This window comes from Aquarana catesbeiana, linkage group LG03 (assembly GCF_042186555.1).
Source record: "Aquarana catesbeiana isolate 2022-GZ linkage group LG03, ASM4218655v1, whole genome shotgun sequence".
Classification (NCBI taxonomy): domain Eukaryota; kingdom Metazoa; phylum Chordata; class Amphibia; order Anura; family Ranidae; genus Aquarana; species Aquarana catesbeiana.
Genome location: NC_133326.1, coordinates 496,593,597 through 496,607,516, shown reverse-complemented (window position 1 = coordinate 496,607,516; position 13,920 = coordinate 496,593,597). Strand labels below are relative to the sequence as shown.

Below are 13,920 nucleotides of genomic sequence, written 5' to 3'. Positions count from 1 at the left end.
TGGTTAAGGTAGTCCGTCTGCTGCTGTCTTTGTCAGCACTGAGAATATCAGGTTGCAGTGTTGTGTCATGTGCCCTCCCTCTTCTCCATGACAAAGCAATCACAGTATTCCCTCTAGGTAGGCTTGACAAAGAAGGAGGTTCTTCAAACTGTGTTACCACCCCCACTGCTCCACCTGCATATGATGTCATCCAGAAGATTCCCTGTAACACACTGTGCCTGTGTATAGCGCTGTGGTCCGTCCTTCAGCTGCAGGTTTTCCTCCATCTGACAGCGCTGCTGTCCAGGACTACAAGTGTGAAAACAGAGACACCCATGCTGGGGAGTGTTGAGTACATGCCTTTTCCATTTTAATTTTGTTGATGGTCAATTTGAATTTGGTTTTAACCACTTCCGGACCGCCCACCATCGTTATACGTCGGTACTTTGAAGAGGAGTATCGTTCTTATGACAGCAGCTAGCTGCCATAACCTGGGTATCCTCATCTTCAGCGGACGGTCTGCTTCAAGATAAAAGTGGCCTCTGCGGCGGATTTGCCACGACATCACTTAGGGGCCCCCCTCCCGCCACGATCACTTACCAGAGCCGTAGGCAGCGGCGGAGGAGATCGGATCCTTTCCCTAGCCTGACATGTAGACGAGTGATGGGAAGATGGCCCCCACCCGCCTCCATATCATTGCAGGGTGGAAGCAACATCAAAACGTCACTTCCTCCCATAGCTCTTAAAGGGACTTTTTTTTAAAAATTTTTAAATGACACAATCTATTTTTTTTTTTTTTATTGCATTTTAGTGTAAATATGAGATCCTGTCATGCTTTTTTTGGATGTTTACATTCCTTGTAATAGGAATAAAAGTGACACAATTTTGACACAACAGTGTAAAAATAAAAAATAAAAGGTAAAATAAAGAAAAAAAAAAAAAAAGCGAACGCATACATGAGTAGCGCCCACATATGAAAACGGTGTTCAAACCACACGTGAGGTATCGCCACGATCGGTAGAGCGAGAGCAATAATTCTAGTCCTAGACCTCCTCTGTAACTCAAAACATGCAACCTGTAGAATTTTTTAAATGTCGCCTATGGAAATTTTTAAGGGTAAAAGTTTGTTGCCATTCCACGAGCGGGCGCAATTTTGAAGCGTGACATGTTGGGTATCAAATTTACTCGGCGTAACATTATCTTTCACAATCCCAAAAAAATTGGGCTAACTTTACTGTTGTCTTATTTTTTAATTTAAAAAAAAGTGTATTTTTTCCAAAAAAACTGCACTTGTTAGACCGCTGTGCAAATACGGCGTGACAGAAAGTATTGCAACGACCGCCATTTTACTCTCTATGGTGTTAGAAAAAAATGTATAATGTTTGGGGGTTCTAAGTAATTTTCTAGCAAAAAAAAAAAAAACGTTTTTTAACTTGTAAACAACAAATCTCAGAAACAGGCTCGGTGTGCTCTTGTTCGTTTGTATGCCATTTGTAGATTTTCCCAATTTTGTGAGGAGCAGCAATTCTGCTCTTCCTGTTTGTTGACTTATATTACTATGATTGTGGCTCTTTTCTTTAACACATTTGCCCTGCCCCTCTCCTATATATCTCAGATCATATCTGTCTCTAGCGACTTTAACACCTTCACCTCCTTTATATTGCACATTAACAACTCATCTCCATCCTCTCACTCTATGTCACGTGTATTAACCCATTTACCTCTTACTCCCTCTGTGTATGACAATAATAATGTATCAGTGCACCATTACCATGCTCTATGTTTTAACCACCTCAATACTAGCAGGTTTCTTCATTTCAAAAAAATTGTCACACAAATAGATCACCTTGGAGTGTCTACTTTCCAAAATGGGGCATCACTTGCTGTCCTGGCAATTGTTTTTATACGTTCTATAATGGACAGTAGGGAATTCAGGTTTTATTTGTATAGCAAACAGTAAAAAAGCCCAGCTGTTTTTTACATAGCACCAAAATTCATTTAGGTACAGTGTTGCATGACATGTAATTATCAAACTATCACAGCACTGAAAACTGAAAAATTACCTGGTAATTAAGGTAATGAAGGGATATATACAGGCTGGTACTAAGGTTGTTAAAAATGTAGCTATTAAAATATTATTATTTCCTATGAATCTGTACATCCACATGTATTGGATCTCTTTCCTACTTTTATTACCAGTCATCTCAAACTAACACACTTAACACCAAACATGAGTAAGCTGTAAACCAAAACCCCTGGTTTAATGTTTTTTTTTCTTTGAAATGAACTTTATTAAAGAAGAGGCACACTGGTAGAGGTTATTCAAAATTATCACAGTCAAAAGGTTCAGTTAAGGTAGACATGGTAGCTCACCATGTGAGCGGACGTCTTTCTTAGCAGCTCCGTGATCACCTCTGCATAATCCTGTGCAATCCTGTGTACCTGCCTCTGTATCTCGGCTGATTTCCTACCTGGCTGCTTGGTGAAGGCCCCATGCTCCTTTCTGTGCATTTAGTTAGTGGATGGAAAATTGCAAGAAGCAGCAGCCCCCGGACAAAATGAATATCATGTTCTGTCTGCAACAAACTCACCGCCCTCCACGACCTCTTCATCACAAATTCCTTTAACCTACTTGCCATTACTGAAACCTGGCTTCATGAATCGGATACTATTTCTCCTGCTTCCCTCTCCCATGGGGGCCTTCTTTGGACTCACTCCCCCAGACCAAGTGGACGGAAGGGAGGTGGAGTGGGAATCCTTCTAGCCCCATGCAGCACCTATCAGGTTCTTCACCCACCTCCCTCTCTGACACTCTCCTCTTTTGAGGCACATTGCATTCGTCTTTTCTCTCCCATTTCTCTAAGAATTGCTGTCATCTACCGGCCCCCTGGACCGGTATCAGCCTTTCTTGATGACTTCTCTGCCTGGCTACCCTACTTTCTCTCTTCTGAAATCCCCACAGTTATTCTTGGGGACTTTAACATCCCTGTCAACACTAACACTACTATTACTTCTAAACTTCTCAGTCTAACCTCATCGCTTGACCTGAAGCAATGGATACAGGCTCCTACCCACTCCAACGGCAACACCCTTGACCTTGCCTTCTCCTATCTGTGCACTCCGTGCAACCTTTCCAACAATCCATTCCCACTCTCTGATCACCACCTTATTAGTTTTGCTCTCTCCTTGTCTTCCACCTCTTCTCCCTCCAACCGCCCAACAGTTACACGCAGAAACCTTCGCCACCTCAACCCTTCTCTTCTCTACTCTGCTACTGATCACCTCTATGACAAAATCTCCCCCCTGTCCTGCCCCAACCTAGCTACTTTCATTTACAACAGCTCACTGTCCTCCTCCCTAGACAAGCTGGCCCCCCTCACTACACGCAGAATTAGGCCCCGACTGCTACAACCCTGGCAAACAGATGACACCAGAAGTCTCAGAAAACGTAGCCGCGCTCTTGAGCGCCTGTGGCATAAGACTAAGACCCAGGAAGACTTCACACAATATAAATCTGCCCTCCTAAAATACTACTCCTGCCTTCACACTGCCAAACAGACCTACTTTATCACACTCATCAACACCTTCTCATCCAGTCCACGTCAACTCTTCTCTACCTTCAACACTCTACTCTGTCCTCCACTGCCTCCACCCACCAACTCAATCACCGCCCAGGAGATTGCCAATCACTTCAAAACTAAGATTGATACAATTCATGAGGAGATCGCCAATGCGCAAAAACCTCCACCATGCAACACCCCATGTCCACAGATACAGTCATTACTTCCCTCATTCAACCCTGCTACTACTACTGAGGTTGCTAAACTTTTATCTAGCACTCATCTAACCACTTGCCCCCTGGATCCTGTTCCCTCGCAAATGCTACGCTCACCCTCTGACTCGATTCTACGCTCTCTAACTCACATTTTCAACCTCTCCCTCTCTTGTGGCATCTTCCCAAACTCTCTAAAACATGCACTAGTCACCCCCATACTAAAAAAGCCCTCACTGGATCCCACCAATCTCAACAACTTACGTCCCATCTCCTTACTCTCCTTCTCCTCCAAACTTCTTGAAAGACTGGTCTACAACCGATTAAGTGACCATCTGACCATGAATAAACTTCTTGATCCCCTTCAGTCCGGTTTTCGCCCTCAACACTCCACGGAAACTGCTCTCCTTAAACTCTCAAATGACCTACTAATGGCTAAAGCCAATGGACACTATTCTGTACTACTTCTCCTGGATCTCTCTGCTGCCTTTGACACAGTGGACCACCCACTCCTCCTCGAAAAACTCCACTCCTTTGGTCTCCGTGACTGCACTCTTCGCTGGTTCTCATCCTACCTATCCCACCGCTCCTTCAGTGTCACTTACAACTCTACTTCCTCCTCTCCTCTTCCTTTTTCCGTTGGGGTCCCCCAAGGTTCTGTTCTCGGACCTCTCCTTTTCTCAATCTACACCACCTCCTTGGGTCAGTTGATTGCCTCCCACGGCTTTAAATATCATCTCTACGCTGATGACACCCGAATCTATCTCTCCACCCCCCAGCTCTCTCCATCTGTCTCCTCACGCATTACCAACTTATTAGCAGACATATCAGCCTGGATGTCACATCACTTTCTCAAACTCAACCTATCCAAAACCGAGCTCATGATATTTCCTCCCTCAGGTGCCACTTCCCCTGATCTCCCTGTCAAGATCAACGGCTCAACTATCAACCCATCTCCCCACGCCAAGGTCCTAGGTGTAATCCTGGACTCTGAACTAACCTTTCGACCCCACATTCTATCACTATCCAAAGCTTGCCGCCTCTGTCTTCGCAACATCTTCAAGATACGCCCCTTCCTAACCATTGACACCACAAAGCTTCTAATCCACTCCCTGGTCATCTCCCGCCTTGACTACTGCAACTCCCTCCTCATTGGTTTACCTCTAAATAGGCTATCCCCACTTCAGTCCATCATGAACGCTGCGGCCAGGCTCATCCACCACACAAACCGCTCAGCGTCTGCTACACCCCTCTGCCAATCCCTCCATTGGCTGCCACTCAGTCACCGAATTAAATTCAAGATACTAACTATAACTTACAAAGCCATCCACAACTTGGCCCCTAGCTACATCTCTAACCTAGTCACAAAATACCAACCTAATCGTTCTCTTCGCTCCTCCCAAGACCTCCTGCTCTCAAACTCCCTTGTCACCTCATCCCATGCTCGCCTTCAGGACTTCTCCAGAGCCTCCCCCATCCTCTGGAATGCTCTACCCCAATCCGTCCGTTTTTCTCCTACTTTATCCACTTTCAGACGATCCCTGAAAACTCATCTCTTCAGAGAAGCCTATCTGGCCCCCACCTAACAACTGTACATTTATCTTCTCAATCAGCACATCACCCACAGTTATTACCTCTTGTATCTCTTGACCTCCCCTCTTAGATTGTAAGCTCTAAGGAGCAGGGCCCTCTGATTCCTACTGTATCAAATTGTATTGTACTTGTACTGTCTACCCTCAAGTTGTAAAGCGCTACATAAACTGTTGGCGCTATATAAATACTGTATAATAATAATAATAATAATAATATCACCACACGCTCCGGACAAGAAGGCTCCACTGCTCCACATGCATCCCTTGCATCCATGCCAGAATTGTTTGGAGAGGATCCGGACCCTTCTCCACCAACCTCCCTTGGGGCCCCCGTTCAACCGGTGCTGCTATCCCAGATCTCCCCCAGCGAGGATCGCATGGAAGAAGACCCAGGAGTTTACTCTGCTGGATGTCCTCAAAATCATCAAGGTAAATCATTCATATCTTATGGGCAAGTTGGAGGAGCTTAAACTAGACATAACAAATGCGCCAGGACATGCACAAGATCCGGGATCGGGTCTTGGACACGGAGAGGCGCATTAGTGATCTGGAGGACACTGTACACTCTGTCATTCCTGCTCTTAAAACCTGTGGCACCCAAATCAGATCACTGGAAGATAAGGTGGACCATTTGGAAAAGCGCCTGCGCAGAAATAATCTGTGACTGGTGGGCATCCCTGAGTGGGTCGAGGGGTCTGATCTGGTATTCTTCCTGGAAAGCTGGTTTACCCAGGAATTTGGGTGAGACTGCCTGTCCCCCTGCTTTGTCCTGGAAAGCCCCCTTAGAGCTCCTGGCAGACCACTCCCTGAAGGTAACCCTCCCCGCACCATGGTTATCTGTCTACTCAACTACCAAGACAGGGACGCCATCCTTCGCGCTGCTCGCCTGAAAGGGAGCCTCAAGATCAACAACGCAACAATGCCCCTCCTCCCTGATTACTCCCCTGCTGTTCGTGCATTAAGGGCCAAATACCAACATGTCATGCAGCTGCTGCGGGGAAAAGCCATTCAATACTCTGTTATTTTCTGCCCAGTGAATGCTCTCTCCTGGTTTGAATCCCTGCGACAACCTGGTCATTTGTCTGACCAGGTATCTGTCACCTGAACTGGGCTCTCATTTTGGTAGTGAATTCTACCCCTACTTTTGTCACTTCCAGCTTTTGGAATTGTTACAAAGACAGGTACTTAAAAATATTTGCTCTGACAAGAGGATATAGACATGGGAGACTATGCTGCTAAGGTTACTTTCATTTTTGATCACTGACTGATCTAACATGTTTTCATTGACTTTGGATGTATAGGCCAGGTCCCCTTCCTTTATTAGTCGTTTGGGGTTTAGGCCCGCTCCTTATTTTTTGGAGCCGGGCAGGGGTCAAACTCAGGGTAGAGGTGTTTAATTCAAATGTCCTCCTTTCAAATTGCTTGAGTGTTTGCTGATATGTTTGCTTGTATGTGTGTTGTATGTTTATGTGTGATAGCAGCCGTGTGGGGGCCTACGGTCAGTCCAGGGGCTGCTAGCCCTTAATATTCTAAGGCTTAATATAATTTTCCTTACTCCACCATGTCCAAGGTCACGTGCATCTCCTGGAATGTGCGGGAGTTAAATACCAAGTTTAAAAGGGCCTCGTTGTTTGATTTCCTCAAGGTACACAAACCACATATCCTGTGCCTGCAGGAGACACATTTAATGGGGTCCAAGGTCCTTGCTCTCAAAAAACATTGGGTACTGTGCAGATATCATGCTACCTATTCTAACTATGCCCGGGGTGTGTCAATTTTAATACGTAAATGACTACCCTTCTCCTGTGAAAGGGTTGTTTTGGATCCAAAGGGTCAATATATTTTTCTCCTCTGTACAGTATATGCGGTGCCAGTACTACTAGTGGTGGTATATGTCCCCCCACCCCCGTTATGGTTTTTACAGAATTGAGTGTTCACAGAGTCTTCACTGTCAACCTTACCAAAAGGTGCAACCCTCATTGTCGGAGACTTTAACTCGGTGCTTGACCCAAGTCTGGACCGCTTGAAGCCTCTTCACTACGAATTTAAGTTGTTTGGTCAGTGGTGTGCTTCCTTTGGGTATGTTGACATATGGCGACAGAGGAATCCCTTACTTAGGGTGTATTCGTGTCAATCCTAGATCTACCGTGCTCTTTCCAGGCTAGATTACACCCTGGTGACATCAGATCTAGCCTCCTCTATTCATGCAGTCTGATATATAGTGCAAACGATATCAGACCACTCTGCCCTTTCAGTAGAGCTCATTTCGGCTGTGGAAGCTCAGTCCACTCTGGATAACCACTCCTGATCTGCAGGACCCCATACACCAGGATATGTCCCATTACTGGAGGGACACAATACAGGGTCCTCCCCCATGGGCCCCACTTGGGATGCCTTTAAGGCAGCTGTGCAGGGCTCTTACAAAGAATGGCAAAGAATGGCAAATTGCTGGCATATCTTTCTCGTACAGCATACACCGATAGGTCTATATCACAAATTAGACTCCATGATGGATCAGTCTTATCGGATCCTTCAACCATTAACCAGACATTTAGGTCCTTTTATGAACACCTCTACACGGCTCCAGCACCCCCTGCCGAGCTTGAGTTGGCGGGCTTCTTTGAATCCATCCAATTTCCCAAATTGGAGGACTCCCACAGACTTATTTTGGATAAACCCCTAATGACTGAAGAAATTACAGAGGCCATATACAGTATTTTCTCCCTCCAAACAAGACTCCTGGGTTAGACGGTATAGAGTGGTACAAGCAATGTGGAAGACCTTGCAAAAAAACTACATTCTCTGTTTGAAGCTGCGTTGAAGGAAGGGGAGCTTCCCGCCTCTAAGTGCGAAGCTTTTATTGTTGTACTCCCCAAACCTGACAAGGACAAATTATTATGCGGGTTATATCGCCCAATCTCACTATTAAATAGTGATGTTAAAGTGCTGGCCAAACTCCTAGCTATAAGACTAGAGAAGGTTATTCTTCACCTTGTCCATCAGGACCAAACAGGGTTCATGCCTGGTAAGAGCACATACGTCAACATTCGGCGTCTTTATTTACATGTTCACAGGGTGGCCACTGACCAAAAAAGCGGACTGGTGTTATCCTTGGATGTGCTGAAGGCTTTTGACACCGTTAATTGGTCCTTCCTTTGGGAAACCATGCATTGGATGGGTTTTAGCCTTCACTACATCAATTGGGTTTGCCTGCTCTACACTAACCCTAGGGCCAGGGTATGCACCAAGGACATATCTGATGTTATTTTTCTTTGCAGAGGGGTACGAGACAGGGTGCCCGCTCTCGCTGCTTCTGTTTGCACTGGCCATAGAGCCTCTTGCTCTGGCAGTACGACAGTCGGCAACAGTGGGTGTCATACGTTATGGTGAGCAAACGGAAAAGATCTCTCTCTATGCCTATGATGCATTAATTTACCTAGCTGGCTCGGAGCAGTCCTTTGTGTCATTAATGGTGGTCGTGGAAGAATTCGGGAAGGTCTCTGTGCTACGGGTCAGTTGGGAAAAAACTGTTGCATTTCCCATTGGCCCTAACCTCGATTACACATATCTAACTTGCTCCAAACTGGTCATTCAACCCACATTTAAGTATCTCAGGATCCATATAAATGCAGATTTGTCTACTTATAAATCCATTAACATAACTCCAATTATAACACACATGGAGAATAGGCTGCACACCTGGACTTCCTTGCCTCTCAAACTGATTGGCCGTGTAAACATTTTTAAAATTATATACTTACCCAATTTTTTATATGTTTTTCGTGCATCTCCATTTTTTTGTTACAAAAACTTTTTAAAAATTAGACTCGATTTTGTCCACCTTCCTCTGGCAGGGCGCACGTCCACATATTGCAAAAGCATCTCTCCAAGCTGCTAAAGCAGATGGCGGATTGGCTTGTCCAAATCTAAGGCACTATTTTTTGGCATCACAACTTACCTACATTTATGACTGGTTCCTGGAGACCTCATCTCCCTCCACCACTCTGCTGACTGCACTCTATGGTTCTAGGACCTCAGCTGTGGATGCACTACACAGGTCGATACCTAAATGCTACTCTCCGATAGAGGTTAGCTGGCTTGCCTGGTATGAGGGTACTAGAACGTTGACAACTTCGGGAGGGGTGTCTCCTAATGCCCCCCTGTGGCAAAATCCCAATTTCTCAGAGCTCATGGGCCACCCGGACTCCCTGTGGTGGACACGACTAGGGGTCACCCATATCTCTCACATTTTTGTTCATAACATTTTGCTTCCTTTGATGAGTTGAAGGCCAGTTGTGGAGTGACTAATTATTTTTTAAATATCTTTTGTTGCGTCATGCCATCCGGGCACAGTTTGCCAGTTTGACACAGGAGCTCTCAGAATCACCTTTGGAGGTGCTGTTGTCCTATCCAGATATTGAGAAACTGGTTACGACAGTTTATTCACGTTTTCAGTAGCTGGGGTCAGTTCCATCCCAGCTTACTCAAAGGAAATGGGAGGCTCCGATTCCTGGGCTGTCCGAGGAGGGGTGGGAGGAGAGGCCTCTGAAATCTGCTTCCAGGACCTAAGTTCTAATGATCGCTATACACAGTTCAAATTTATACACCAGCTGCATTACATTCCTGCCAGATTAGCCTGCATGGGCTTTGACTCTGTGTCCTCCTGTTCCAGATGTGGGCATACTGAAGCTGAGTACTTACACATGTTTTGGTCTTGACCTGCCTTGTCAGTATATTGGAAGGACTTATTTTCTTTTTTGACAACACTTTACATTTACCTGTACCTCATACTCCTGAAATTGGTTTACTTGGTGTGTTAAATGACTTTATCCAAGGACTCACGCTCGTACCCTTGTACATATATTGTTATTCTATCCCAGGAAATTAATTCTGTAACAATGGAAAACGTTGTGGCTCCGGATATACAAACCTTTTACCGCACGGTGAATAAAGTATTGCCCATTTTCAAGCTCATTTACCATGGCAGAGCCTGCCCAAAAAAGTGATTCAAGATCTGGCAGCCATGGCTGGATATTGCTGATTTCTTTCAGAGAAAAACTCTGCTATTCCAAAAGTAGTGGGTAGCGGACTCATGTTATAACACTATATTGTACTTATCATGTGTTCAGATTGGGGCCTTTGGGTGGCTGAGGAGGGGTAGCAAGGCATGTGTGTGTGTGTGTGTCAGTATGAGAGACAAATTTGGTTGTCAATTGAATTTGAAAGTTTTCCTGCTTTTATGAAACCGTACGGTTGAAGCAGGGGGTCCGACGCGGTCCCTAAAAAGCAATATTGAGAACCTACTATATGACATTCTCCCCCCCCCCCCCCGTTTGGGAATTGGAGGTTCTGATTCTGATATATTATTATGTTGCCCATGTTGGGCCAGAAGTTCTATAACACTCATCGTATTCCTGATGTACCCTTTTGAAAAGTGTCTGTTCAATAAACAAATACTTAAAAAAAAAAAAAAAGAGGTACACACAGCAGCAGTGTTACCACATAACCATTAAACAAACTGCAATTATGTGCATATAGAAGGATTGAACAAATAATAGTTGCTAGGAAATAACATGCTTTGTTTAAATTCAATACGGTGTGAGAGTAGTATTCTGTATTGGGTTATAATAGCACATGAGGAGTGACTTTAGACATAAAGAACAAAATCACATGTGCATAGAGGAAGGTATTAATACAGAGTTGCACTGTTCATAAGTGTGGGGGCAGTAAACCCAATCCCACCAGATGTTATCAAATTTAGCAAGATATTCCCTAGCCTCATAGGTTATTCTATAAAGAAGGAGCACTTTATTTACTAATCTATTCTACGTGTTGACTTTCAAGACTTCAGTACGCATCCAATTTAAAAAAAAATTTCTGGCATAAAAAAAGCAGCAGTTGTAGGAGGGTTTCCTAGCCACATCTAATTCCATATCACCAAAAAAAAAAAAAAAAAAAACAAAAAAAACAGAAGACTAGAAAAGCACAACTTTGTTTTGCAAGTATTGGGAATGAGAACATTTTGTGAAATAAATTCTGTAACACAAGACCTACATAGTCTAACCTTAGAACATTCCCAGATCGTGTTTGTTCCAATTAATCCTAAAACCTAAATAATATTAACATGGGCCATGTAAGGGTCAAAGGTTTCATGGGTAAGCAAAAACAGAACTTGTTTTTTTTTTTCTTTTGACCAGTACTGGAAAAAAAAAAAAACTAAAAAATTTAAAAAGCAGCTGAAATACTCACCTACTCCTGCATGGACTTACTGCACATACATTTGAGGGGGCTTTAGGGAGTGGGGGGGGGGGGTTGATGGAGAAGTTGGAGTACAGCCCTAAAATGGGGAAGTAACATATTGTAATGAAAAGTGCTATGCTTTTGCTAATGGACATCACAAACCTATTTTTTTATTATTCTTACATGTGTAGTAAACATTACACTAATACCTGACTGTTCGATGCCTTCGACCCCATAAAGAGTAAAAGGTTTCATGAAAGGGAAAACTTATTTTAAAAAATACTATGCATTTGCAACATGTACTCACCGATGGATCCGAAATACGTAACAATGTTAAAATGATTTCAGCAGAAAGAGCTGGGAGCTCATGTTGTCTCTTTAAAATAGGATCGCAGCAGATACATTTGTGCAGGTCCAGGGTAGCTTTGCAACACACCTGAAATGAATCAGCATTAGGAGGCCTGCACAGGATGACAAAGATTAGAAGAAAATGTTAGGAAAGATATATATGGAGGAGAATATACTGTAGCTTCAACAGTAGTCTACAGAGATAGCAGAGATAACTATGGGCTCCATGACAATGTGTATATTATATATATATACAGAGACTCACACACACACACATTGTTTATATTACTTTTTAACCGACTGGTGTTGATATATAGGAACAAAGAAGTCTTTGTCTACTAATCGCACCAGCATCTCTCCCAGATTCTCCACTTATGAGCTGCAGATCCTGGGACAGAGATATTGCAGTGTAACTGACCGTTTGTGACAAAGCGGTTGTGTGCTGTGATGAGAAGCCATCTCAGCTACATAAACTGGTAAACACCAGAGATCAGCCGTGATCCTGAGGATCACGGCTTTTCACTGTTTCATAAACGAACACCAAAGTGAAGGTAAATGATCCCAACAGAAGACAGACAACAAAAGAAAAACTGTTAAAAACTTCCCTATCCAAAACAAAGACAAGAGTGCATTTGACATAAACCTTAAAGGGGATGATCTGAGATTGCAGACATGCTACAGGAGTGGTTGGAGTCAGAGGACCCTATAAGGGAGAGATATGATATTTATTTCCCAGCAATCATAGCAACAATACTCTGCTTAAAGCAGAGACTTTTATCAGGGTTCTGTACAGAATTGAGTTCAAATTACAGGGGAAAAAAAATCTCGTCCATCCACTGAAAACTGCTAAATGCGCTACTCAGTTAAAACGCAACTCTGTCGCTTCCCCCAGAAAATTTAAAGAATGATCCCTGTAGTAAAAGATTATGAAATACTTCACTGCATGTGACTGTCAGAAACCATGAATCAGAAGGAGACAGAAGTACAGTTAAATCACACTTGTTTAATAATAAAAGTAAATAGAACAAACGTAGTCAATACATAGCCAAAGTTCGGTAACCGGAACGGATAGTCAGCCAAGCCAGAAAGTCAGGGATCAGTGTAGTGGAACAGCAAGCAGGATCTGGAGCCAGAAGGAATGTCAGCCAAGCAAGTCTTTAAAAGGAACGCAGGAGATAGTCTCTGTGATGTTGACCAAGGCAAAGGCAAAGATCCTCTGGGCTGGACGGCTTAAGTAGGCATGACTGACGAGCAGGAAATCATCAAGTGACTCATCAGGTGAGTCACTGTGGAGAGATAGGAGCTGGCAATTAGCCGACAACTGAGAGGCTAGCTTAGAGAGGGAAGGGCTGAGCCCAGCCCTGACAGTACCCCCTCCTCAACGACCCCTCCCCCTCGGAGGACCACCAGGCTTGAGGGGAAAAAAGCCTATGAAAATAACGGAGGACAGGGGCATGTACGTCCGAGGATGAGACCCAAGAGCATTCCCCCGGACCATACCCTTTCCAATGCACCAGGTACTGTATGCACCCACGGGAGTCAACAATGGACTGTACTTTATACTCCTCATGATTCTCAGCCCGTACAGGGTGAGGACATGGCACTGAGGTGGTACAGCGGTTGCAGACCAAAGGTTTTAATAAGGAGACATGAAATACATTAGAGGTACGCATATTAGAAGGAAGGTCTAACGCGTAAGCCACTGGGTTTATCCTGCTAAGTATAAGGAAAGGCCCAATATACTGAGGTGTGAACTTCAGAGAGGGAACACAAAGTCGGAGGTTGCGAGATAACAGCCAGACCCTGTCCCCAATCTGGTAGGAAGGCGCAGGCAGGCGTCTGCGGTCAGCATGGAGTCTGTACCTATCATTAGCATGTCGCAAAGCCTCCTGGACTTGTGCCCAAGTGGAACGAAGACCTCGGAGATCCTCCTCTAATGCAGGAATACTCTGCGGACCAAATGAGTCAGGCAACATGGAAGGTTGGAAA

General features: G+C 44.3%; 1 protein-coding gene across 5 annotated transcripts in view; it reads right to left on the bottom strand.

Moving 5' to 3' along the window:
- Positions 1–13,920, bottom strand: part of RNF213 (ring finger protein 213) — a 631,031-nt gene that overhangs the window by 419,230 nt on the left and 197,881 nt on the right. For all 5 annotated transcript variants that reach the window (XM_073621071.1, XM_073621073.1, XM_073621072.1 and 2 more), the window contains one exon: positions 11,891–12,044. In XM_073621071.1, coding sequence (XP_073477172.1) covers positions 11,891–12,044 — 154 coding nt within the window. The remainder of the gene's footprint in view (positions 1–11,890; positions 12,045–13,920) is intronic.